At 53.5% G+C, this 27,068-nt stretch overlaps 2 protein-coding genes across 5 annotated transcripts in view; both read left to right on the top strand.

Moving 5' to 3' along the window:
• Positions 1–27,068, top strand: part of LOC139571629 (C-terminal-binding protein 2) — a 218,746-nt gene that overhangs the window by 90,755 nt on the left and 100,923 nt on the right. For 2 of the 4 annotated variants that reach the window (XM_071394679.1, XM_071394682.1), the window contains exon 1: positions 10,462–10,671. The exons of the other annotated variants lie outside the window; for them this stretch is intronic. In XM_071394679.1, coding sequence (XP_071250780.1) covers positions 10,551–10,671 — 121 coding nt within the window. In that variant the 5' untranslated portion in view covers positions 10,462–10,550. Of the gene's footprint in view, positions 1–10,461; positions 10,672–27,068 lie in introns of those variants that run through there. 4 annotated transcript variants of the gene reach the window in all.
• On the top strand, positions 1,195–4,048 carry LOC139569666 (proline-rich protein 36-like). The gene has a single exon (XM_071391074.1). The coding sequence runs from the start codon at positions 1,967–1,969 to the stop codon at positions 4,046–4,048; it is 2,082 nt and encodes a 693-aa protein (XP_071247175.1). The 5' UTR covers positions 1,195–1,966.

Below are 27,068 nucleotides of genomic sequence, written 5' to 3' on the forward strand. Positions count from 1 at the left end.
CTTAAACGGAAGCAAACGGAACAAAACGGGGATAAACCTGAATTTGCCCAATAGAAACTCTCTTTTGCAACTGTTAGACTACTGATTACACCCTAGATCAGCTAGATGCAGGCAAGAATGTCACTGTCTGTCCGTGTGTCACTGTCTGTCACTTCCAATTTGTCTCTCGACCCGTGTGCACCTACGTTGTAAACTGTAATTCATAGGCTAGGTTGTAGCAACCTCGAGATGGGTATAGGGAAAACTAGAGTATCATGTAGTACTACACTGTACTGTACTATATCTAGCTAGTGCTACACTGTACACTACAGTATCAGACTGTACACTAGACTGTAGTACCTGGTAGGGCTGGGAATTGCCAAGGACCTCACGATACGATATTATCACGATGCTTAGTTGCCGATACGAAATGTATTGCGACTCTCACGATTCTATGCGTATTGCAGTTCAATGCCGTGATTTGATGTTCCAAACACATCGCTCACTATATGTCTGCTGCAGAGGGACAAGAGACCCAGGAGAAAAACGAGTTTTCATCTGTGATGGAAATAAAAGTGCTGAAAACATTTTGGCTTAATTTATAACAATTTTAAAAAAAAGATGAGAACACGCTATAGATGGAAAAACTACCCGTTGGGAAATAATAAAATAATATTGCGATATATCGTCCAAAATACTATCCCGATATGTAACTGCATCGATCTGTTTTTACCCCGTTACTGGTGTTTGGTTCATGTCACAGGGGGCAGAATGCTAGTAGATACCATATACTTACAGTCATTGCGCTAACGCTAGTTCGCGTTGGCTTGCAAAGACCTCACATTTCCTTCATACTGGACACAGACATTAAAACTGGTATCCGTGAGTTCATCTGACTCTGGGGAAGCAGATAAAGGACTTCATTGCCAAAATCCCAAAGTATCCCTTTAAGAATCAGATAAAGGACTTCATTGCCAAAATCCCTAAGTATCCCTTTAAGAAGCAGATAAAGGACTTCATTGCCAAAATCCCAAAGTATCCCTTTAAGCAGGTTTTATTTGGACTCTAATCCTTCACTGCTGTGCTTAGGGAGAGGAGAGGAGAGGAGAGGAGAGGAGAGGAGAGGAGAGGAGAGGAGAGGAGAGGAGAGGAGAGGAGAGGAGAGGAGAGGAGAGGAGAGGAGAGGAGAGGAGAGGAGAGGCTAGTGAACTGAACCCTCCTTCCTGCCAGAAAAAAGGATCAACCTGATTGGATTACCCTGACCCCTCCTCCTCCATTGTACCTCCGTGACTACTGCATGTTTTTTTTACCCCAAGTTTACCCACAATCCTATGTGAACGTGACACCAGCCCAGTACACGCATGGTCTCTGGGGTTCACGGTAAAATGAAATAGCAGGCCTTACAAGGTGGGTTTTTGTGTGTGTGTGTGTGTGTTTGTGTGTGTGTGTCTATACACAGTGTGGGTTTTTGTGTGTGTGTATATACAGTGGCTGTTTGTGTGTGTGTGTGTGTGTGTGTGTGTGTGTGTGTGTGTGTGTGTGTGTGTGTGTGTGTGTGTGTGTGTGTGTGTGTGTGTGTGTGTGTGTGTGTGTGTGTGTGTGTGTGTGTGTGTGTGTGTGTGTGTGTGTGTGTGTGTGTATACACAGTGGCTGTGTGTTTGTCACGTCCCCATTCATTTGCCTCCTCATGGCGTTGTTTCCAGGTGTGAATAATTCAGTGATAGCCCGGCTGTGTGGAGCTACATGATAGCACAGCCTTAAGGGGAGAACAGTTACCCCTCCGGTCCGGGACTCGGATGGACTAGTGAGGGACAGTTTAGGGACATAGGGGAACGACAGAGTCTCTGTCGTAAACGAAGACGCCGTCACAATTGAGGGGCGCAGGAATTCTGTGGCCTTGGTAGGGGGCGAGGACGGGGTCTGGTACGAGCTGCCTCCCGAACTACGCCCCCCTCCCTCAGACTTTTTACCTCAGAAGGACGAAGCCATGTACCCTTACCAGACCTACCAACTCTACCCAGAGAGACACGGACAACCACTTCCACACACCCTGGTGAGGAAGAACTCAGTACCCGAGCTGAGTAGCCTCTATCTCAGGCAAATGATGGCAGCCAGGGCTTCTTCTGTGGTTCCTCCAGCTCAACAGAATTACTACCAGCCTGAACTCCGGCCGGACAACACAGCCCCGGCTATGACTACTACTACTGCTACGTCCAGGAGTTTATCTCCTCGTCGTCCTGAAGACGGCCCCTCCTTATATAGGGCCAACCAGCAGCAGCATCACCTGCTTAACAGATCAGCGTCGCATTATGGGATGTCCGGGCTCACCGGTGGACGAGGGGGGTTTAGAGCTGGTGTTTCTACTGGGTCTGCCTGGGATCAAGGACACGCCAGGTCTGCCCCTCCCCTCCCAGCTCCTACTCATGTCCCAGGCCCTCCCCCTCCTCCTCCTCCCTCTCCCGCTCACAACGAGCTCAGCCGGTCTTACCGGGAAGCCAAGATGATCCCAGACTTCCAGCACAGCATTGGTGTCTGCAGGGCTCCATCTCCTGCCTGCTACGGGGTCCAGCCCCCGCTTCCTGTTTACGCTGCGGTCCAGCCTCAGCCTCTCCCTTCTCTCTCCGCTTATCACCCTCCCCTCTACAGTGCCATCTACAGCCTCCCGTTGGACCCCCGGGTCGGTGTTGGACAGGCTGCCGCAGCCACCAGTCTCATGGTGGACCCAGTTACCCAGCAGCACGGAAACATGGACGGTTCCCTCCAGCGCTACGGTGCTGTAGCATCCCAGAGGCTTCCCTACGACCCGGGATACGACCCCGGCTCTGCCATGGTCCAACAACAACAACACCCTAGCGCGGCGATGAATATGGATCCCAAGAGGATGGTGGACCCGGGGTTCCTGGCGTTCCTCAGAGCCGAGGGTCTGGCGGACAGCACCATCAGCTTACTACTCCAGCAGGGCTTTGACTCCACCTCTATGCTGGGTGTCATGGAGGATCATGACGTCCGTTCTGTAACCACTAATCTGGGCCAGGCCCGAGCACTGTCCGGCGTGGTGCTCCACTGTAAGCAGCAGCCCGGGGAGTCGGCCTTAGCCGCTCAGCAGCGCATTAGAGGCCGCGCCAACAGCTTCGGCCACTCCAACAACCTCTACATGCAGGGGATGCAGAACATGACCCAGGGGATGAGCAGCATGGCCATGGACCCCCACACGATGCATCAGCAGCCCCCTACCTCCATTCAGACCTTCAGCCCCAGGATGGGAGAGTTCCTGGGCAGGAGACCCAACAGCGCCCCATCTCAACACCTCCTGGAGACCACCACGTACGGAGCACCGCGAGGGACCTTCCCCGTCAGCTCCGGGGGATACGGTAACGCCGTCACCCAGGCAAGACCGCTATCCATGTACAACGCCCACACCGGCATCGCCATGTCCGCCCTGCAGCACCAGCAACCGACTGCCCCCAACACCACCGGAGGAACGGCCCCCAAAACCTTCTCTGGTTCTTACTCCCCCATGGAGCTCATGAAGAGAGCCCCCAATATGCCCCCCATGTCACCTGGGGTGGTTCAGAGCCCCCTGCACAGCCCCCAGCTGCTGAGGAAGGGGGCGTCCAACGCAGGGGAGAGCGGTGTGGTCGTAGCGGCGGCGTCCGCCTCCCACCAGATACAGACCCTTAACAACAACAGGACGGCAGGACGGAGAACGGGACCGCCTGTCATTGTTTCTACCATGGCTGCCTCGCCTGATACAAGTAACCACACTCCTCTGACCTCGCTATCCCTCCTCTCCTCCCCAACTCCCCTTCTCTCCTCCTCTCCTCCCCAACTCCCCTTCTCTCCTCCCCTCCTCTCCAACTCCTCTCCTCTCCTCCCCAACTCCCCTTCTCTCCTCATCTCCTCCCCAACTCCTCTCCAACTCCTCTCCAACTCCTCTCCAACTCCTCTCCTCTCCTCCCCAACTCCTCTCCTATCCTCTCCCCTGACTTTAGCTTGGCTTGTCATTGTTCCATTTAGTTTGTCCGTATGTTACTTATTCAAACGTTCTTCCAATCTATCCTGTATCTAGTTTCCTATTGGCTGGATTTAGTTGACGCTGGAGCGTTTAGTCCTTCATTGGAATCGGTTTGTGCTGTATGTTGATGTTTTACAGAACAATGATAACTATATGTGTTTCATGATTAATGTTTTCTAAAGCTTAAATATTTACATTTTATATCAACAACCTTTTTAATGAATCGATGAGAGATACTGTATATGTGACATGATAATCAGCTTTACGCAACAGGTCTGTTTGTAAATGGTGACACTATTTATACAACCAAGAGCAACACTGTAAATCCATGTCCTTAGAGCTCCTGTCTGTCTGTGATCCCTGTTCATATAACGACCAGCAGCGCTGGCTGTAAATCCTAAAATCGTATCCGCAGGCGTAGGTTTGAGTTGAAATTCACTCAAGTCACTCAAGTTTCTGCAAACTTGGATTGGACAGGTGATGTCATATCTGACGTCAGTGTGTTTTAGTTGGATAGGTGATGTCATATCTGACGTCAGTGTGTTTTAGTTGGATAGGTGATGTCATATCTGACGTCAGTGTGTTTTAGTTGGATAGGTGATGTCATATCTGACGTCAGTGTGTTTTAGTTGGATAGGTGATGTCATATCTGACGTCAGTGTGTTTTAGTTGGATAGGTGATGTCATATCTGACGTCAGTATGTTTTAGTTGGATAGGTGATGTCATATCTGACGTCAGTGTGTTTTAGTTGGATAGGTGATGTCATATCTGACGTCAGTGTGTTTTAGTTGGATAGGTGATGTCATACCTGACGTCAGTGTGTTTTAGTTGGATAGGTGATGTCATACCTGACGTCAGTATGTTTTAGTTGGATAGGTGATGTCATATCTGACGTCAGTGTGTTTTAGTTGGATAGGTGATGTCATATCTGACGTCAGTGTGTTTTAGTTGGATAGGTGATGTCATACCTGACGTCAGTGTGTTTTAGTTGGATAGGTGATGTCATACCTGACGTCAGTGTGTTTTAGTTGGATAGGTGATGTCATATCTGACGTCAGTGTGTTTTAGTTGGATAGGTGATGTCATATCTGACGTCAGTGTGTTTTAGTTGGATAGGTGATGTCATACCTGACGTCAGTGTGTTTTAGTTGGATAGGTGATGTCATATCTGACGTCAGTGTGTTTTAGTTGGATAGGTGATGTCATATCTGAAGTGTTTTAGGTGGATAGGTGATGTCATACCTGACGTCAGTGTGTTTTAGTTGGATAGGTGATGTCATATCTGACGTCAGTGTGTTTTAGTTGGATAGGTGATGTCATATCTGACGTCAGTGTGTTTTAGTTGGATAGGTGATGTCATATCTGAAGTGTTTTAGTTGGATAGGTGATGTCATAACATGTCATATTTACTTATTAAATATTGAAACTATTTTCCTTATCTACGTTTTTATCGTTTGATTAGTCTCTGTCTCCTCCATTCTACTCTGCTGTCTCCTCTCATCAGGAGCTAGTGTGTTTGACAGAGTCTCTGTCTCCTCCATTCTACTCTGCTGTCTCCTCTCATCAGGAGCTAGTCTGTTTGACAGAGTCTCTGTCTCCTCCATTCTACTCTGCTGTCTCCTCTCATCAGGAGCTAGTGTGTTTGACAGAGTCTCTGTCTCCTCCATTCTACTCTGCTGTCTCCTCTCATCAGGAGCTAGTGTGTTTGACAGAGTCTCTGTCTCCTCCATTCTACTCTGCTGTCTCCTCTCATCAGGAGCTAGTCTGTTTGACAGAGTCTCTGTCTCCTCCATTCTACTCTGCTGTCTCCTCTCATCAGGAGCTAGTGTGTTTGACAGAGTCTCTGTCTCCTCCATTCTACTCTGCTGTCTCCTCTCATCAGGAGCTAGTGTGTTTGACAGAGTCTCTGTCTCCTCCATTCTACTCTGCTGTCTCCTCTCATCAGGAGCTAGTGTGTTTGACAGAGTCTCTGTCTCCTCCATTCTACTCTGCTGTCTCCTCTCATCAGGAGCTAGTGTGTTTGACAGAGTCTCTGTCTCCTCCATTCTACTCTGCTGTCTCCTCTCATCAGGAGCTAGTGTGTTTGACAGTCTCTGTCTCCTCCATTCTACTCTGCTGTCTCCTCTCATCAGGAGCTAGTGTGTTTGACAGAGTCTCTGTCTCCTCCATTCTACTCTGCTGTCTCCTCTCATCAGGAGCTAGTGTGTTTGACAGTCTCTGTCTCCTCCATTCTACTCTGCTGTCTCCTCTCATCAGGAGCTAGTGTGTTTGACAGAGTCTCTGTCTCCTCCATTCTACTCTGCTGTCTCCTCTCATCAGGAGCTAGTGTGTTTGACAGAGTCTCTGTCTCCTCCATTCTACTCTGCTGTCTCCTCTCATCAGGAGCTAGTGTGTTTGACAGAGTCTCTCAGTGTCCACACATCCTGTTACTGGATTTGGATGTGTGGGTGTCACATGGAATCATTTGTAATCTCTAGCTAGCTTCTGTTTTTAGACAGCCTAGATACACTCTCTCTCACACACACACACACACACACACACACACACAGACACACGCACACAGGCACACAGGCACACAGACACACACGCACGCACACAGGCACACAGGCACACAGACACACAGACACACACACACAGACACGCACGCACGCACACACACACACACACACACACACACACACACACACACACACACACACACACAGAGAGAGAGAGAGAGTCTCAATATCTACTAGGATTAGCAGTTGTTTTTTATTGGTGACATTCCTCAGCCTTAAACCCGCCCATTCCAGGAAGTAGAGAGAATCCGATCTCATAACTACCTGGTTCAGACTGACAAGTAGAAGTAGAGAGAATCTGATCTCATAACTACCTGGTTCAGACTGACAAGTAGAAGTAGAGAGAATCTGATCTCATAACTACCTGGTTCAGAGTTCATAGAAAGTCAATCTTTCATTTCCACTCTGTGTATTGCTCTGCTTTTATTCACTGTCTGACATTATCCACAATATTTCACCATTCATTCAGGCAGTTCAGTGTTTGTGTGTGTGTGTGTGTGTGTGTGTGTGTGTGTGTGTGTGTGTGTGTGTGTGTGTGTGTGTGTGTGTGTGTGTGTGTGTGTGTGTGTGTGTGTGTGTGTGTGTGTGTGTGTGTGTGTGTGTGTGTGTGTGTGTTTTGGGGAATAGTTGTTATTCCCCTGGTTGTTCAGGTTGAGTTCCTGCGTAAAAATCCTCACAAATCATGTCTACCACGTAAAGCACGGCTACCACGTAAAGCACAGCTACCACGTAAAGCACAGCTACCACGTAAAGCACAGCTACCACGTAAAGCACAGCTACCACGTAAAGCACAGCTACCACGTAAATCATAGCTACCACGTAAAGCACAGCTACCACGTAAATCATAGCTACCACGTAAAGCACAGCTACCACGTAAAGCACAGCTACCACGTAAATCATAGCTACCACGTAAAGCACAGCTACCACGTAAAGCACAGCTACCACGTAAATCATAGCTACCACGTAAAGCACAGCTACCACGTAAAGCACAGCTACCACATAAATCATAGCTACCACGTAAAGCATAGCTACCACGTAAAGCATAGCTACCACGTAAATCATAGCTACCACGTAAAGCACAGATACCACGTAAAGCACAGATACCACGTAAATCATAGCTACCACGTAAAGCATAGCTACCACGTAAATCATAGCTACCACGTAAAGCATAGCTACCACGTAAATCATAGCTTCCACGTAAATCATAGCTACCACGTAAAGCATAGCTACCACGTAAAGCATAGCTACCACGTAAATCATAGCTTCCACGTAAATCATAGCTACCACGTAAAGCATAGCTACCACGTAAAGCATAGCTACCACGTAAAGCACGGCAACCACGTAAAGCGCGGCAACCACGTAAAGCACAGCAACCACGTAAAGCACGGCTACCACGTAAAGCATGTCTACCACGTAAAGCAATATTGTAAAGTGTTTTTCTTTTGAAGATTATGTGAAATTGATCCCACAAATTCATTCAACAAATTCATTTTCGTGGTTCTGTACTCTAATATAGTTGCTGTTTTCATGGTTCTTCTACATCCTGTCAGTAGTTGTAGTAGTTGTGATACAAATCAAAACATATAGGGCTAGGCTACAGCTAGGCTAGGTTAGGCTAGGCTACATGAGGTGTGTGACTATGATTTGAAAAAGTCACTAAAAAAGGCATGTTCTGTTTCTTGCCTTACTGCACACAGGCTGGGCATCATTCACAAGTGATAGGTTAATATTGTCACCCATCAGACTATTCTTGATTTGATCTTGTCTTTACATTAGTTTTTGATTAAATTAGTTTTGATTTAGAATGGACCATTATCATGCACCTGTCTTGGAACGGGGGCAGGGGAAAAATACATGTTATTTATGCACTTAAATAGCGAATGGAGGACGCTTTTCCCGTGGTTCATTTTCATGCCAGCCAGGTAGGCTATACTCCTGTTGTAAAGATAAGCAATGTGCTTAATATTAGGAAAGTTGAGAAACAAATATAGTAGGCCTAGCCTATAGAAAGCTGAGCCTCCTCTTTTTAGTAGAGGCCATCAAAACTTCAAAACTGTTTTTTCACACAATTACATAGCCTATAGAAATGTTGCGCAACATGAGCTCATGGGCTCTCATGAAGTGTTTGATTAGATTTTCCACCACATTTTGCATTGATGTCAGAGTGATTAGATGGACAATAGAGTGCTGAGTACCAGGCAGTTATCAAGTTTGGGAGGCTACTAATGACCATCGGCAGCATCAGAGCTTGGAGATGCCTAGTTACCATGCGGTGACTAAATGGCCACGTGGAATTTGACTGCGGTCATGACTCGTGACCACCGGTGTGGCGGTAATACGGTCACCGTAACAGCCCTGCGCCTTGCACCTACTACCGTAGCCTGTTCAAAGGCACCTACTACCGTAGCCTGTTCAAAGGCACCTACTACCGTAGCCTGTTCAAAGGCACTTCAATATTTTGTCTTCCCATTCCCCCTTTGGAATGGCACACATCTATACTGATTGAAGTGGATTTGTTGGAGAGAGACATGTGGAGAACTGTCTGGACATTTGCATTGTTGTGTACAGTACATGAAGGAGACCGGGGAGAAAATAACAAGGTGTTCATCGCACTCTTTCTCTCTCACTCTCTCTCTCTCTCTCTCTCTAACTCTGTCTCTTTCTCTCTCTCTCTCTCTCTCTCTCACTCTCTAACTCTGTCTCTTTCTCTCTCTCTCTCTCTCTCTCTCACTCTCTAACTCTGTCTCTTTCTCTCTCTCTCTCACTCTCTAACTCTGTCTCTTTCTCTCTCTCTCTCTCTCTCTCTCTCTAACTCTGTCTCTTTCTCTCTCTCTCTCTCTCTCTCTCTCTCTCTCTCTCTCTCTCTCTCTCTCTCTCTCTCTCTCTCTCTCTCTCTCTCTCTCTCTCTCTCTCTCTCTCTCTCTCTCTTTCTCTCTCTCTCTCTCTCTCTCTCTCTCACTCTCTAACTCTGTCTCTTTCTCTCTCTCTCTCTCTCTCTCTCTCTCTCTCTAACTCTGTCTCTTTCTCTCTCTCTCTCTCTCTCTCTCTCTCTCTCTCTCTCTCTCTCTCTCTCTCTCTCTCTCTCTCTCTCTCTCTCTCTCTCTCTCTCTCTATCTCTCACTCTCTAACTCTCTTTCTCTCTCTCTCTCTGAGCAGTTTAGAGGCTCAAGAGATTGCTTTCCTTTCTGAGCAAAGTAAACTTGTGAAGTACAGCCCTCTAAATAAATGTCTCTAGTGGTTTTATGTTTAAACACGCATCCTGATGAGAGAGCATCGTATTTCTTCCCCTTCATGCTGTGAACCATTCTAGCGTATACTCTTGCTATAGAAAACGTATTCTTATTTGTCTAGAATCTTTTTATTTTGTATTTAACTTTTTGTCTATTTATTGTACAGTATTATAAAAAACATTGTTTTATATTTGTTATTTGGATCCCGAGTGGCGCAGCGATCTAAGGCACTGCATCTCAGTGCTAGAGGCGTCACTACAGACACCCTGGTTCGAATCCAGGCTGTATCACAACCGGCCGTGATTGGGAGTCCCATAGGACGACGCACAATTGGCCCAGCGTCGCCTGGGTTTGGCCGGTGTAGGCCGTCATTGTAAATAAGAATTTGTTTTTAACTGACTTGCCTAGTTAAATAAAGGTTAAATTTAATTTTTAAAATATTTATATATATATATAAACCAGAAACCCAAATCTAGAGCCCCAAAATAGTCCCCCCCCCCCAAAAAAAACAAACATTCTAGATAAACTATTTTCTGTTAAAAATATAAATCTATCATCTGTTGCCTAAAAATAATTAATTATCCAAAATAGTTCAGAAACAAAATGGTTTCCTTAGTCGTAACCTAGAAACAAGAAGAAGGAGAAACGCTTAGTGCCGTCTACTCAAGAAGAAGAAGAGCGGTGGGAGGACCTTGCCCTCAGCCCTGTCTCCTTCTGGCTGTCTGTTGGTTGGCTAAGGCTGTAAGTAGCCTTAATAATGCCATTAAATGGTTGTGCACTGGCTCGTTGGCCGCAGTTCCCCGTCCGCCCAACGTAGAAGAGATCTACAGCCACAGTCGTCATTGGCCATGGAGTTGTCCGTCAACGCGGCAGTCCAGAACACGGCAGGTCGGTACAGTCTACCGTAGGGCTAGGCTAGATCACGTGAAATGAGAACATTAGCCATTAGCTGAGTGACGTGCCTGGGTGGCGCCGTGTCGTGTGTGTGTGTGTGTGTGTGGGGGGGGGGTGTGCCTGCCTGCGTAGGTGTCTGGTAGATTATCCGGCTAGGTGGATTGGGGTGTTGGGTGTCGTCCACCCTCGGTACACGTGGCTGGAGATAATCCACACCACAGGACGTCTTTAGATGGACTATAATAAGGCTGGGGTTTAGGGGGGGGGGGGGGGGGGCTCTGAGAGGAGGAGGAATGGACTATAATAAGGCTGGGGTTTAGGGGGGGGGGCTCTGAGAGGAGGAGGAATGGACTTTAATAAGGCTGGGGTTTAGGGGGGGGGGGCTCTGAGAGGAGGAGGAATGGACTTTAATAAGACTGGGGTTTAGGGGGGGGGGGTTCTGAGAGGAGGAGGAATGGACTTTAATAAGGCTGGGGTTTAGGGGGGGGGGGGGCTCTGAGAGGAGGAGGAATGGACTTTAATAAGACTGGGGTTTAGGGGGGGGGGGGCTCTGAGAGGAGGAGGAATGGACTTTAATAAGGCTGGGGTTTAGGAAGGGGGGGGGCTCTGAGAGGAGGAGGAATGGACTTTAATAAGGCTGGGGTTTAAGGGGGGGGGCTCTGAGAGGAGGGGGAATGGACTTTAATAAGGCTGGGGTTTAAGGGGGGGGGGCTCTGAGAGGAGGGGGGATGGACTTTAATAAGACTGGGGTTTAGGGGGGGGGGGCTCTGAGAGGAGGAGGAATGGACTTTAATAAGGCTGGGGTTTAGGGGGGGGGGGGCTCTGAGAGGAGGAGGAATGGACTTTAATAAGGCTGGGGTTTAGGAAGGGGGGGGGGCTCTGAGAGGAGGAGGAATGGACTTTAATAAGGCTGGGGTTTAAGGGTGGGGGGGGCTCTGAGAGGAGGAGGAATGGACTTTAATAAGGCTGGGGTTTAAGGGGGGGGGGCTCTGAGAGGAGGAGGAATGGACTTTAATAAGGCTGGGGTTTAGGGGGGGGGCTCTGAGAGGAGGAGGAATGGACTTTAATAAGGCTGGGGTTTAGGGGGGGCTCTGAGAGGAGGAGGAATGGACTTTAATAAGGCTGGGGTTTAAGGGGGGGGGGGCTCTGAGAGGAGGAGGAATGGACTTTAATAAGGCTGGGGTTTAGGGGGGGGGGGCTCTGAGAGGAGGAGGAATGGACTTTAATAAGGCTGGGGTTTAGGGGGGGGGGCTCTGAGAGGAGGAGGAACGGACTTTAATAAGGCTGGGGTTTAGGGGGGGGGGCTCTGAGAGGAGGAGGAACGGACTTTAATAAGGCTGGGGTTTAGGGGGGGGGCTCTGAGAGGAGGAGGAACGGACTTTAATAAGGCTGGGGTTTAGGGGGGGGGGCCTCTGAGAGGAGGAGGAACGGACTTTAATAAGGCTGGGGTTTAGGGGGGGGGGGCTCTGAGAGGAGGAGGAGAATGGACTATAATAAGGCTGGGGTTTAGGGGGGGGGGGGGGCTCTGAGAGGAGGAGGAATGGACTTTAATAAGGCTGGGGTTTAGGGGGGGGGGGGGGCTCTGAGAGGAGAAGGAATGGACTTTAATAAGGCTGGGGGTTAGGGGGGGGGCTCTGAGAGGAGGAGGAATGGACTTTAATAAGGCTGGGGTTTAGGGGGGGGGGGGGCTCTGAGAGGAGAAGGAATGGACTTTAATAAGGCTGGGGTTTAGGGGGGGGGGCTCTGAGAGGAGGAGGAATGGACTTTAATAAGGCTGGGGTTTAGGGGGGTGGGCTCTGAGAGGGGGAGGAATGGACTTTAATAAGGCTGGGGTTTAGGGGGGGGGGGGGGCTCTGAGAGGAGGAGGAATGGACTTTAATAAGGCTGGGGTTTAGGGGGGGGGGGCTCTGAGAGGAGGAGGAATGGACTTTAATAAGGCTGGGGTTTAGGGGGGGGGGCTCTGAGAGGAGGAGGAATGGACTTTAATAAGGCTGGGGTTTAGGGGGGGGGGGGCTCTAAGAGGAGGAGGAACGGACTTTAATAAGGCTGGGGTTTAGGGGGGGGGGCTCTGAGAGGAGGAGGAACGGACTTTAATAAGGCTGGGGTTTAGGTGGGGGGGGCTCTGAGAGGAGGAGGAACGGACGTTAATAAGGCTGGGGTTTAGGGGGGGGGGGGGATCTGAGAGGAGGAGGAACGGACTTTAATAAGGCTGGGGTTTAGGGGGGGGGCTCTGAGAGGAGGAGGAACGGACTTTAATAAGGCTGGGGTTTAGGGGGGGTGGCTCTGAGAGGAGGAGGAACGGACTTTAATAAGGCTGGGGTTTAGGGGGGGGGGTCTCTGAGAGGAGGAGGAACGGACTTTAATAAGGCTGGGGTTTAGGGGGGGGGGGCTCTGAGAGGAGGAGGAGAATGGACTATAATAAGGCTGGGGTTTAGGGGGGGGGGGGGGGGCTCTGAGAGGAGGAGGAATGGACTTTAATAAGGCTGGGGTTTAGGGGGGGGGGGGGGGCTCTGAGAGGGCGAGGAATGGACTTTAATAAGGCTGGGGTTTAGGGGGGGGGGCTCTGAGAGGAGGAGGAATGGACTTTAATAAGGCTGGGGTTTAGGGGGGGGGCTCTGAGAGGAGGAGGAATGGACTTTAATAAGGCTGGGGTTTAGGGGGGGGGGTCTGAGAGGAGGAGGAATGGACTTTAATAAGGCTGGGGTTTAGGGGGGGGGCTCTGAGAGGAGGAGGAATGGACTTTAATAAGGCTGGGGTTTAGGGGGGGGGGGCTCTGAGAGGAGGAGGAACGGACTTTAATAAGGCTGGGGTTTAGGGGGGGGGGCTCTGAGAGAAGGAGGAATGGACTTTAATAAGGCTGGGGTTTAGGGGGGGGGGGCTCTGAGAGGAGGAGGAATGGACTTTAATAAGGCTGGGGTTTAGGGGGGGGGGCTCTGAGTGGAGGAGGAATGGACTTTAATAAGGCTGGGGTTTAGGGGGGGGGGGCTCTGAGAGGAGGAGGAATGGACTTTAATAAGGCTGGGGTTTAGGGGGGGGCTCTGAGAAGAGGAGGAATGGACTTTAATAAGGCTGGGGTTTAGGGGGGGGGCTCTGAGAGGAGGAGGAATGGACTTTAATAAGGCTGGGGTTTAGGGGGGGTGGCTCTGAGAGGAGGAGGAATGGACTTTAATAAGGCTGGGGTTTAGGGGGGGGGGGCTCTGAGAGGAGGAGGAACGGACTTTAATAAGGCTGGGGTTTAGGGGGGGGGGCTCTGAGAGGAGGAGGAACGGACTTTAATAAGGCTGGGGTTTAGGGGGGGGGCTCTGAGAGGAGGAGGAACGGACTTTAATAAGGCTGGGGTTTAGGGGGGGGGGGCCTCTGAGAGGAGGAGGAACGGACTTTAATAAGGCTGGGGTTTAGGGGGGGGAGGCTCTGAGAGGAGGAGGAGAATGGACTATAATAAGGCTGGGGTTTAGGGGGGGGGGGGGGGCTCTGAGAGGAGGAGGAATGGACTTTAATAAGGCTGGGGTTTAGGGGGGGGGGGGGGCTCTGAGAGGAGAAGGAATGGACTTTAATAAGGCTGGGGGTTAGGGGGGAGGCTCTGAGAGGAGGAGGAATGGACTTTAATAAGGCTGGGGTTTAGGGGGGGGGGGGGGGCTCTGAGAGGAGAAGGAATGGACTTTAATAAGGCTGGGGTTTAGGGGGGGGGGCTCTGAGAGGAGGAGGAACGGACTTTAATAAGGCTGGGGTTTAGGGGGGGGGGGCTCTGAGAGGAGGAGGAACGGACTTTAATAAGGCTGGGGTTTAGGGGGGGGGCTCTGAGAGGAGGAGGAACGGACTTTAATAAGGCTGGGGTTTAGGGGGGGGGCTCTGAGAGGAGGAGGAATGGACTTTAATATGGCTGGGGTTTAGGGGGGGGGTGGCTCTGAGTGGAGGAGGAATGGACTTTAATAAGGCTGGGGTTTAGGGGGGGGGGGGCTCTGAGAGGAGGAGGAATGGACTTTAATAAGGCTGGGGTTTAGGGGGGGGGGCTCTGAGAAGAGGAGGAATGGACTTTAATAAGGCTGGGGTTTAGGGTGGGGGCTCTGAGAGGAGGAGGAATGGACTTTAATAAGGCTGGGGTTTAGGGGGGGTGGCTCTGAGAGGAGGAGGAATGGACTTTAATAAGGCTGGGGTTTAGGGGGGGGGGGGGGGCTCTGAGAGGAGGAGGAACGGACTTTAATAAGGCTGGGGTTTAGGGGGGGGGCTCTGAGAGGAGGAGGAACGGACTTTAATAAGGCTGGGGTTTAGGGGGGGGGGCTCTGAGAGGAGGAGGAACGGACTTTAATAAGGCTGGGGTTTAGGGGGGGGGGGCCTCTGAGAGGAGGAGGAACGGACTTTAATAAGGCTGGGGTTTAGGGGGGGGGAGGCTCTGAGAGGAGGAGGAGAATGGACTATAATAAGGCTGGGGTTTAGGGGGGGGGGGCTCTGAGAGGAGGAGGAATGGACTTTAATAAGGCTGGGGTTTAGGGGGGGGGGGGGGGGCTCTGAGAGGAGAAGGAATGGACTTTAATAAGGCTGGGGGTTAGGGGGGGGGCTCTGAGAGGAGGAGGAATGGACTTTAATAAGGCTGGGGTTTAGGGGGGGGGGGGGCTCTGAGAGGAGAAGGAATGGACTTTAATAAGGCTGGGGTTTAGGGGGGGGGGGGGCTCTGAGAGGAGGAGGAACGGACTTTAATAAGGCTGGGGTTTAGGGGGGGGGGCTCTGAGAGGAGGAGGAACGGACTTTAATAAGGCTGGGGTTTAGGGGGGGGGAGGCTCTGAGAGGAGGAGGAACGGACTTTAATAAGGCTGGGGTTTAGGGGGGGGGGGCTCTGAGAGAAGGAGGAATGGACTTTAATAAGGCTGGGGTTTAGGGGGGGGGCTCTGAGAGGAGGAGGAATGGACTTTAATAAGGCTGGGGTTTAGGGGGGGGAGGCTCTGAGTGGAGGAGGAATGGACTTTAATAAGGCTGGGGTTTAGGGGGGGGGGCTCTGAGAGGAGGAGGAATGGACTTTAATAAGGCTGGGGTTTAGGGGGGGTGGCTCTGAGAGGAGGAGGAATGGACTTTAATAAGGCTGGGGTTTAGGGGGGGGGGGGGGGCTCTGAGAGGAGAAGGAATGGACTTTAATAAGGCTGGGGTTTAGGGGGGGAGGCTCTGAGAGGAGGAGGAACGGACTTTAATAAGGCTGGGGTTTAGGGGGGGGGCTCTGAGAGGAGGAGGAACGGACTTTAATAAGGCTGGGGTTTAGGGGGGGGGCCTCTGAGAGGAGGAGGAACGGACTTTAATAAGGCTGGGGTTTAGGGGGGGGAGGCTCTGAGAGGAGGAGGAATGGACTTTAATAAGGCTGGGGTTTAGGGGGGGGGGGGGCTCTGAGAGGAGAAGGAATGGACTTTAATAAGGCTGGGGGTTAGGGGGGGGCTCTGAGAGGAGGAGGAATGGACTTTAATAAGGCTGGGGTTTAGGGGGGGGGGGGGGGCTCTGAGAGGAGAAGGAATGGACTTTAATAAGGCTGGGGTTTAGGGGGGGGGGGGCTCTGAGAGGAGGAGGAACGGACTTTAATAAGGCTGGGGTTTAGGGGGGGGGGCTCTGAGAGGAGGAGGAACGGACTTTAATAAGGCTGGGATTTGGGGGGGGGGGCTCTGAGAGGAGGAGGAACGGACTTTAATAAGGCTGGGGTTTAGGGGGGGGGGGCTCTGAGAGGAGGAGGAATGGACTTTAATAAGGCTGGGGTTTAGGGGGGGGGGGCTCTGAGTGGAGGAGGAATGGAGTTTAATAAGGCTGGGGTTTAGGGGGGGGGGCTCTGAGAGGAGGAGGAATGGACTTTAATAAGGCTGGGGTTTAGGGGGGGGGGCTCTGAGAAGAGGAGGAATGGACTTTAATAAGGCTGGGGTTTAGGGGGGGGGCTCTGAGAGGAGGAGGAATGGACTTTAATAAGGCTGGGGTTTAGGGGGGGTGGCTCTGAGAGGAGGAGGAATGGACTTTAATAAGGCTGGGGTTTAGGGGGGGGGGGGGCTCTGAGAGGAGGAGGAACGGACTTTAATAAGGCTGGGGTTTAGGGGGGGGGGCTCTGAGAGGAGGAGGAACGGACTTTAATAAGGCTGGGGTTTAGGGGGGGGGCTCTGAGAGGAGGAGGAACGGACTTTAATAAGGCTGGGGTTTAGGGGGGGGGGGCCTCTGAGAGGAGGAGGAACGGACTTTAATAAGGCTGGGGTTTAGGGGGGGGGAGGCTCTGAGAGGAGGAGGAGAATGGACTATAATAAGGCTGGGGTTTAGGGGGGGGGGGGGGGCTCTGAGAGGAGGAGGAATGGACTTTAATAAGGCTGGGGTTTAGGGGGGGGGGGCTCTGAGAGGAGAAGGAATGGACTTTAATAAGGCTGGGGGTTAGGGGGGAGCTCTGAGAGGAGGAGGAATGGACTTTAATAAGGCTGGGGTTTAGGGGGGGGGGGGCTCTGAGAGGAGGAGGAACGGACTTTAATAAGGCTGGGGTTTAGGGGGGGGGCTCTGAGAGGAGGAGGAACGGACTTTAATAAGGCTGGGGTTTAGGGGGGGGGGCTCTGAGAGGAGGAGGAACGGACTTTAATAAGGCTGGGGTTTAGGGGGGGGGGCCTCTGAGAGGAGGAGGAACGGACTTTAATAAGGCTGGGGTTTAGGGGGGGAGGCTCTGAGAGGAGGAGGAGAATGGACTATAATAAGGCTGGGGTTTAGGGGGGGGAGGCTCTGAGAGGAGGAGGAATGGACTTTAATAAGGCTGGGGTTTAGGGGGGGGGGGGGGCTCTGAGAGGAGAAGGAATGGACTTTAATAAGGCTGGAGGTTAGGGGGGGGGCTCTGAGAAGAGGAGGAATGGACTTTAATAAGGCTGGGGTTTAGGGGGGGGGGGGCTCTGAGAGGAGAAGGAATGGACTTTAATAAGGCTGGGGTTTAGGGGGGGGGGGGCTCTGAGAGGAGGAGGAACGGACTTTAATAAGGCTGGGGTTTAGGGGGGGGGGCTCTGAGAGGAGGAGGAACGGACTTTAATAAGGCTGGGGTTTAGGGGGGGGGCTCTGAGAGGAGGAGGAACGGACTTTAATAAGGCTGGGGTTTAGGGGGGGGGGCTCTGAGAGGAGGAGGAACGGACTTTAATAAGGCTGGGGTTTAGGGGGGGGGGCCTCTGAGAGGAGGAGGAACGGACTTTAATAAGGCTGGGGTTTAGGGGGGGAGGCTCTGAGAGGAGGAGGAGAATGGACTATAATAAGGCTGGGGTTTAGGGGGGGGGGGGAGGCTCTGAGAGGAGGAGGAATGGACTTTAATAAGGCTGGGGTTTAGGGGGGGGGGGGCTCTGAGAGGAGGAGGAACGGACTTTAATAAGGCTGGGGTTTAGGGGGGGGGGGCTCTGAGAGGAGGAGGAACGGACTTTAATAAGGCTGGGGTTTAGGGGGGGGGCTCTGAGAGGAGGAGGAACGGACTTTAATAAGGCTGGGGTTTAGGGGGGGGGGGGGCTCTGAGAGGAGAAGGAATGGACTTTAATAAGGCTGGGGGTTAGGGGGGGGGCTCTGAGAGGAGGAGGAATGGACTTTAATAAGGCTGGGGTTTAGGGGGGGGGGGGGGGCTCTGAGAGGAGAAGGAATGGACTTTAATAAGGCTGGGGTTTAGGGGGGGGGGGGGCTCAGAGGAGGAGGAACGGACTTTAATAAGGCTGGGGTTTAGGGGGGGGGGCTCTGAGAGGAGGAGGAACGGACTTTAATAAGGCTGGGATTTGGGGGGGGGGCTCTGAGAGGAGGAGGAACGGACTTTAATAAGGCTGGGGTTTAGGGGGGGGGGGCTCTGAGAGGAGGAGGAATGGACTTTAATAAGGCTGGGGTTTAGGGGGGGGGCTCTGAGAGGAGGAGGAACGGACTTTAATAAGGCTGGGGTTTAGGGGGGGGGGCCTCTGAGAGGAGGAGGAACGGACTTTAATAAGGCTGGGGTTTAGGGGGGGGGCTCTGAGAGGAGGAGGAACGGACTTTAATAAGGCTGGGGTTTAGGGGGGGGGGGCCTCTGAGAGGAGGAGGAACGGACTTTAATAAGGCTGGGGTTTAGGGGGGGGAGGCTCTGAGAGGAGGAGGAGAATGGACTATAATAAGGCTGGGGTTTAGGGGGGGGGGGGGGGCTCTGAGAGGAGGAGGAATGGACTTTAATAAGGCTGGGGTTTAGGGGGGGGGGGGCTCTGAGAGGAGAAGGAATGGACTTTAATAAGGCTGGGGGTTAGGGGGGGGGCTCTGAGAGGAGGAGGAATGGACTTTAATAAGGCTGGGGTTTAGGGGGGGGGGCTCTGAGAGGAGGAGGAATGGACTTTAATAAGGCTGGGGTTTAGGGGGGGTGGCTCTGAGAGGAGGAGGAATGGACTTTAATAAGGCTGGGGTTTAGGGGGGGGGGGGGGGCTCTGAGAGGAGAAGGAATGGACTTTAATAAGGCTGGGGTTTAGGGGGGGGGGGCTCTGAGAGGAGGAGGAACGGACTTTAATAAGGCTGGGGTTTAGGGGGGGGGCTCTGAGAGGAGGAGGAACGGACTTTAATAAGGCTGGGGTTTAGGGGGGGGGGCCTCTGAGAGGAGGAGGAACGGACTTTAATAAGGCTGGGGTTTAGGGGGGGGAGGCTCTGAGAGGAGGAGGAATGGACTTTAATAAGGCTGGGGTTTAGGGGGGGGGGGGGCTCTGAGAGGAGAAGGAATGGACTTTAATAAGGCTGGGGGTTAGGGGGGGGGCTCTGAGAGGAGGAGGAATGGACTTTAATAAGGCTGGGGTTTAGGGGGGGGGGGGGGGGCTCTGAGAGGAGAAGGAATGGACTTTAATAAGGCTGGGGTTTAGGGGGGGGGGGGCTCTGAGAGGAGGAGGAACGGACTTTAATAAGACTGGGGTTTAGGGGGGGGGGCTCTGAGAGGAGGAGGAACGGACTTTAATAAGGCTGGGATTTGGGGGGGGGGGGCTCTGAGAGGAGGAGGAACGGACTTTAATAAGGCTGGGGTTTAGGGGGGGGGGGCTCTGAGAGGAGGAGGAATGGACTTTAATAAGGCTGGGGTTTAGGGGGGGGGGCTCTGAGTGGAGGAGGAATGGACTTTAATAAGGCTGGGGTTTAGGGGGGGGGCTCTGAGAGGAGGAGGAATGGACTTTAATAAGGCTGGGGTTTAGGGGGGGGCTCTGAGAAGAGGAGGAATGGACTTTAATAAGGCTGGGGTTTAGGGGGGGGGCTCTGAGAGGAGGAGGAATGGACTTTAATAAGGCTGGGGTTTAGGGGGGGTGGCTCTGAGAGGAAGAGGAATGGACTTTAATAAGGCTGGGGTTTAGGGGGGGGGGGGGGCTCTGAGAGGAGGAGGAACGGACTTTAATAAGGCTGGGGTTTAGGGGGGGGGCTCTGAGAGGAGGAGGAACGGACTTTAATAAGGCTGGGGTTTAGGGGGGGGGCTCTGAGAGGAGGAGGAACGGACTTTAATAAGGCTGGGGTTTAGGGGGGGGGGGCCTCTGAGAGGAGGAGGAACGGACTTTAATAAGGCTGGGGTTTAGGGGGGGAGGCTCTGAGAGGAGGAGGAGAATGGACTATAATAAGGCTGGGGTTTAGGGGGGGGGGGGGGCTCTGAGAGGAGGAGGAATGGACTTTAATAAGGCTGGGGTTTAGGGGGGGGGGGGGCTCTGAGAGGAGAAGGAATGGACTTTAATAAGGCTGGGGGTTAGGGGGGGGCTCTGAGAGGAGGAGGAATGGACTTTAATAAGGCTGGGGTTTAGGGGGGGGGGGCTCTGAGAGGAGGAGGAACGGACTTTAATAAGGCTGGGGTTTAGGGGGGGGGGCTCTGAGAGGAGGAGGAACGGACTTTAATAAGGCTGGGGTTTAGGGGGGGGGGCTCTGAGAGGAGGAGGAACGGACTTTAATAAGGCTGGGGTTTAGGGGGGGGGGGCCTCTGAGAGGAGGAGGAACGGACTTTAATAAGGCTGGGGTTTAGGGGGGGGGAGGCTCTGAGAGGAGGAGGAGAATGGACTATAATAAGGCTGGGGTTTAGGGGGGGGGAGGCTCTGAGAGGAGGAGGAATGGACTTTAATAAGGCTGGGGTTTAGGGGGGGGGGGGGGCTCTGAGAGGAGAAGGAATGGACTTTAATAAGGCTGGAGGTTAGGGGGGGGGGGCTCTGAGAAGAGGAGGAATGGACTTTAATAAGGCTGGGGTTTAGGGGGGGGGGGGGGGCTCTGAGAGGAGAAGGAATGGACTTTAATAAGGCTGGGGTTTAGGGGGGGGGGGCTCTGAGAGGAGGAGGAACGGACTTTAATAAGGCTGGGGTTTAGGGGGGGGGGGGCTCTGAGAGGAGGAGGAACGGACTTTAATAAGGCTGGGGTTTAGGGGGGGGGGCTCTGAGAGGAGGAGGAACGGACTTTAATAAGGCTGGGGTTTAGGGGGGGGGGGCTCTGAGAGGAGGAGGAACGGACTTTAATAAGGCTGGGGTTTAGGGGGGGGGCCTCTGAGAGGAGGAGGAACGGACTTTAATAAGGCTGGGGTTTAGGGGGGGGGAGGCTCTGAGAGGAGGAGGAGAATGGACTATAATAAGGCTGGGGTTTAGGGGGGGGGGGGGGAGGCTCTGAGAGGAGGAGGAATGGACTTTAATAAGGCTGGGGTTTAGGGGGGGGGCTCTGAGAGGAGGAGGAACGGACTTTAATAAGGCTGGGGTTTAGGGGGGGGGGGGCTCTGAGAGGAGGAGGAACGGACTTTAATAAGGCTGGGGTTTAGGGGGGGGGGCTCTGAGAGGAGGAGGAACGGACTTTAATAAGGCTGGGGTTTAGGGGGGGGGCTCTGAGAGGAGGAGGAACGGACTTTAATAAGGCTGGGGTTTAGGGGGGGGGGGCCTCTGAGAGGAGGAGGAACGGACTTTAATAAGGCTGGGGTTTAGGGGGGGGGAGGCTCTGAGAGGAGGAGGAGAATGGACTATAATAAGGCTGGGGTTTAGGGGGGGGGGAGGCTCTGAGAGGAGGAGGAATGGACTTTAATAAGGCTGGGGTTTAGGGGGGGGGGGGGCTCTGAGAGGAGAAGGAATGGACTTTAATAAGGCTGGGGGTTAGGGGGGGGCCCTGAGAGGAGGAGGAATGGACTTTAATAAGGCTGGGGTTTAGGGGGGGGGGGGGGCTCTGAGAGGAGAAGGAATGGACTTTAATAAGGCTGGGGTTTAGGGGGGGGGGGGGCTCTGAGAGGAGGAGGAACGGACTTTAATAAGGCTGGGGTTTAGGGGGGGGGGGCTCTGAGAGGAGGAGGAACGGACTTTAATAAGGCTGGGGTTTAGGGGGGGGGCTCTGAGAGGAGGAGGAACGGACTTTAATAAGGCTGGGGTTTAGGGGGGGTGGGGCTCTGAGAGGAGGAGGAATGGACTTTAATAAGGCTGGGGTTTAGGGGGGGGGGCTCTGAGTGGAGGAGGAATGGACTTTAATAAGGCTGGGGTTTAGGGGGGGGGCTCTGAGAGGAGGAGGAATGGACTTTAATAAGGCTGGGGTTTAGGGGGGGGGCTCTGAGAAGAGGAGGAATGGACTTTAATAAGGCTGGGGTTTAGGGGGGTGGCTCTGAGAGGAGGAGGAATGGACTTTAATAAGGCTGGGGTTTAGGGGGGGTGGCTCTGAGAGGAGGAGGAATGGACTTTAATAAGGCTGGGGTTTAGGGGGGGGGGGGCTCTGAGAGGAGGAGGAACGGACTTTAATAAGGCTGGGGTTTAGGGGGGGGGGGGCTCTGAGAGGAGGAGGAACGGACTTTAATAAGGCTGGGGTTTAGGGGGGGGGCTCTGAGAGGAGGAGGAACGGACTTTAATAAGGCTGGGGTTTAGGGGGGGGGGGCCTCTGAGAGGAGGAGGAACGGACTTTAATAAGGCTGGGGTTTAGGGGGGGGGAGGCTCTGAGAGGAGGAGGAGAATGGACTATAATAAGGCTGGGGTTTAGGGGGGGGGGGGAGGCTCTGAGAGGAGGAGGAATGGACTTTAATAAGGCTGGGGTTTAGGGGGGGGGGGGGCTCTGAGAGGAGAAGGAATGGACTTTAATAAGGCTGGGGGTTAGGGGGGGGGGGGGGGGGGCTCTGAGAGGAGAAGGAATGGACTTTAATAAGGCTGGGGTTTAGGGGGGGGGGGGGGGCTCTGAGAGGAGGTGGAACGGACTTTAATAAGGCTGGGGTTTAGGGGGGGGGGGGCTCTGAGAGGAGGAGGAACGGACTTTAATAAGGCTGGGGTTTAGGGGGGGGGGCTCTGAGAGGAGGAGGAACGGACTTTAATAAGGCTGGGGTTTAGGGGGGGGGGGCTCTGAGAGGAGGAGGAACGGACTTTAATAAGGCTGGGGTTTAGGGGGGGGGGGCCTCTGAGAGGAGGAGGAACGGACTTTAATAAGGCTGGGGTTTAGGGGGGGGGAGGCTCTGAGAGGAGGAGGAGAATGGACTATAATAAGGCTGGGGTTTAGGGGGGGAGGAGGCTCTGAGAGGAGGAGGAACGGACTTTAATAAGGCTGGGGTTTAGGGGGGGGGGGCTCTGAGAGGAGGAGGAACGGACTTTAATAAGGCTGGGGTTTAGGGGGGTGGCTCTGAGAGGAGGAGGAACGGACTTTAATAAGGCTGGGGTTTAGGGGGGGTGGGGCTCTGAGAGGAGGAGGAATGGACTTTAATAAGGCTGGGGTTTAGGGGGGGGGGGCTCTGAGTGGAGGAGGAATGGACTTTAATAAGGCTGGGGTTTAGGGGGGGGGCTCTGAGAGGAGGAGGAATGGACTTTAATAAGGCTGGGGTTTAGGGGGGGGGCTCTGAGAAGAGGAGGAATGGACTTTAATAAGGCTGGGGTTTAGGGGGGTGGCTCTGAGAGGAGGAGGAATGGACTTTAATAAGGCTGGGGTTTAGGGGGGGTGGCTCTGAGAGGAGGAGGAATGGACTTTAATAAGGCTGGGGTTTAGGGGGGGGGGGCTCTGAGAGGAGGAGGAACGGACTTTAATAAGGCTGGGGTTTAGGGGGGGGGGGGCTCTGAGAGGAGGAGGAACGGACTTTAATAAGGCTGGGGTTTAGGGGGGGTGGCTCTGAGAGGAGGAGGAACGGACTTTAATAAGGCTGGGGTTTAGGGGGGGGGGTCCTCTGAGAGGAGGAGGAACGGACTTTAATAAGGCTGGGGTTTAGGGGGGGGGAGGCTCTGAGAGGAGGAGGAGAATGGACTATAATAAGGCTGGGGTTTAGGGGGGGGGGGGCTCTGAGAGGAGGAGGAATGGACTTTAATAAGGCTGGGGTTTAGGGGGGGGGGGGGGCTCTGAGAGGAGAAGGAATGGACTTTAATAAGGCTGGGGGTTAGGGGGGGGGCTCTGAGAGGAGGAGGAACGGACTTTAATAAGGCTGGGGTTTAGGGGGGGGGGGCTCTGAGAGGAGGAGGAACGGACTTTAATAAGGCTGGGGTTTAGGGGGGGGGGGGGGGCTCTGAGAGGAGAAGGAATGGACTTTAATAAGGCTGGGGTTTAGGGGGGGTGGCTCTGAGAGGAGGAGGAATGGACTTTAATAAGGCTGGGGTTTAGGGGGGGGGGGGGGGGCTCTGAGAGGAGAAGGAATGGACTTTAATAAGGCTGGGGTTTAGGGGGGGGGGCTCTGAGAGGAGGAGGAACGGACTTTAATAAGGCTGGGGTTTAGGGGGGGGGGCTCTGAGAGGAGGAGGAACGGACTTTAATAAGGCTGGGGTTTAGGGGGGGGGGCCTCTGAGAGGAGGAGGAACGGACTTTAATAAGGCTGGGGTTTAGGGGGGGGAGGCTCTGAGAGGAGAAGGAATGGACTTTAATAAGGCTGGGGTTTAGGGGGGGGGGGGCTCTGAGAGGAGGAGGAACGGACTTTAATAAGGCTGGGGTTTAGGGGGGGGGGGCTCTGAGAGGAGGAGGAACGGACTTTAATAAGGCTGGGATTTGGGGGGGGGGGCTCTGAGAGGAGGAGGAACGGACTTTAATAAGGCTGGGGTTTAGGGGGGGGGGCTCTGAGAGGAGGAGGAATGGACTTTAATAAGGCTGGGGTTTAGGGGGGGGGGGGCTCTGAGTGGAGGAGGAATGGACTTTAATAAGGCTGGGGTTTAGGGGGGGGGGCTCTGAGAGGAGGAGGAATGGACTTTAATAAGGCTGGGGTTTAGGGGGGGGGGCTCTGAGAAGAGGAGGAACGGACTTTAATAAGGCTGGGGTTTAGGGGGGGGGGCTCTGAGAGGAGGAGGAACGGACTTTAATAAGGCTGGGGTTTAGGGGGGGGGGCCTCTGAGAGGAGGAGGAACGGACTTTAATAAGGCTGGGGTTTAGGGGGGGGGGAGGCTCTGAGAGGAGGAGGAATGGACTTTAATAAGGCTGGGGTTTAGGGGGGGGGAGGCTCTGAGAGGAGGAGGAATGGACTTTAATAAGGCTGGGGTTTAGGGGGGGGGGGGGCTCTGAGAGGAGAAGGAATGGACTTTAATAAGGCTGGGGGTTAGGGGGGGGCTCTGAGAGGAGGAGGAATGGACTTTAATAAGGCTGGGGTTTAGGGGGGGGGGGGGGGCTCTGAGAGGAGAAGGAATGGACTTTAATAAGGCTGGGGTTTAGGGGGGGGGGGGGCTCTGAGAGGAGGAGGAACGGACTTTAATAAGGCTGGGGTTTAGGGGGGGGGGGCTCTGAGAGGAGGAGGAACGGACTTTAATAAGGCTGGGATTTGGGGGGGGGGGCTCTGAGAGGAGGAGGAACGGACTTTAATAAGGCTGGGGTTTAGGGGGGGGGGGGCTCTGAGAGGAGGAGGAATGGACTTTAATAAGGCTGGGGTTTAGGGGGGGGGGCTCTGAGTGGAGGAGGAATGGACTTTAATAAGGCTGGGGTTTAGGGGGGGGGGCTCTGAGAGGAGGAGGAATGGACTTTAATAAGGCTGGGGTTTAGGGGGGGGGGGCTCTGAGAAGAGGAGGAATGGACTTTAATAAGGCTGGGGTTTAGGGGGGGGGCTCTGAGAGGAGGAGGAATGGACTTTAATAAGGCTGGGGTTTAGGGGGGGTGGCTCTGAGAGGAGGAGGAATGGACTTTAATAAGGCTGGGGTTTAGGGGGGGGGGGGCTCTGAGAGGAGGAGGAACGGACTTTAATAAGGCTGGGGTTTAGGGGGGGGGGCTCTGAGAGGAGGAGGAACGGACTTTAATAAGGCTGGGGTTTAGGGGGGGGGGCTCTGAGAGGAGGAGGAATGGACTTTAATAAGGCTGGGGTTTAGGGGGGGGGGGGGGGCTCTGAGAGGAGAAGGAATGGACTTTAATAAGGCTGGGGTTTAGGGGGGGGGGGGCTCTGAGAGGAGGAGGAACGGACTTTAATAAGGCTGGGGTTTAGGGGGGGGGGGCTCTGAGAGGAGGAGGAACGGACTTTAATAAGGCTGGGATTTGGGGGGGGGGGCTCTGAGAGGAGGAGGAACGGACTTTAATAAGGCTGGGGTTTAGGGGGGGGGGGGCTCTGAGAGGAGGAGGAATGGACTTTAATAAGGCTGGGGTTTAGGGGGGGGGGGGCTCTGAGTGGAGGAGGAATGGACTTTAATAAGGCTGGGGTTTAGGGGGGGGGGCTCTGAGAGGAGGAGGAATGGACTTTAATAAGGCTGGGGTTTAGGGGGGGGGGCTCTGAGAAGAGGAGGAATGGACTTTAATAAGGCTGGGGTTTAGGGGGGGGGCTCTGAGAGGAGGAGGAATGGACTTTAATAAGGCTGGGGTTTAGGGGGGGTGGCTCTGAGAGGAGGAGGAATGGACTTTAATAAGGCTGGGGTTTAGGGGGGGGGGGGCTCTGAGAGGAGGAGGAACGGACTTTAATAAGGCTGGGGTTTAGGGGGGGAGGCTCTGAGAGGAGGAGGAACGGACTTTAATAAGGCTGGGGTTTAGGGGGGGGGGCTCTGAGAGGAGGAGGAACGGACTTTAATAAGGCTGGGGTTTAGGGGGGGGGGGCCTCTGAGAGGAGGAGGAACGGACTTTAATAAGGCTGGGGTTTAGGGGGGGGGAGGCTCTGAGAGGAGGAGGAGAATGGACTATAATAAGGCTGGGGTTTAGGGGGGGGGGGGGGGGCTCTGAGAGGAGGAGGAATGGACTTTAATAAGGCTGGGGTTTAGGGGGGGGGGGGGGCTCTGAGAGGAGAAGGAATGGACTTTAATAAGGCTGGGGGTTAGGGGGGGGGCTCTGAGAGGAGGAGGAATGGACTTTAATAAGGCTGGGGTTTAGGGGGGGGGGGGCTCTGAGAGGAGGAGGAACGGACTTTAATAAGGCTGGGGTTTAGGGGGGGGGGGCTCTGAGAGGAGGAGGAACGGACTTTAATAAGGCTGGGGTTTAGGGGGGGGGGGCTCTGAGAGGAGGAGGAACGGACTTTAATAAGGCTGGGGTTTAGGGGGGGGGGGCCTCTGAGAGGAGGAGGAACGGACTTTAATAAGGCTGGGGTTTAGGGGGGGGGAGGC

This window comes from Salvelinus alpinus, chromosome 3 (genome assembly GCF_045679555.1).
Source record: "Salvelinus alpinus chromosome 3, SLU_Salpinus.1, whole genome shotgun sequence".
In the NCBI taxonomy this organism is placed as follows: domain Eukaryota; kingdom Metazoa; phylum Chordata; class Actinopteri; order Salmoniformes; family Salmonidae; genus Salvelinus; species Salvelinus alpinus.

What these genes read in the sequence shown, in the direction of transcription:
- LOC139569666 (XM_071391074.1), top strand. Translation starts at nt 1,967, where the DNA reads ATGTACCCTTACCAGACCTACCAACTCTACCCAGAGAGACACGGACAA.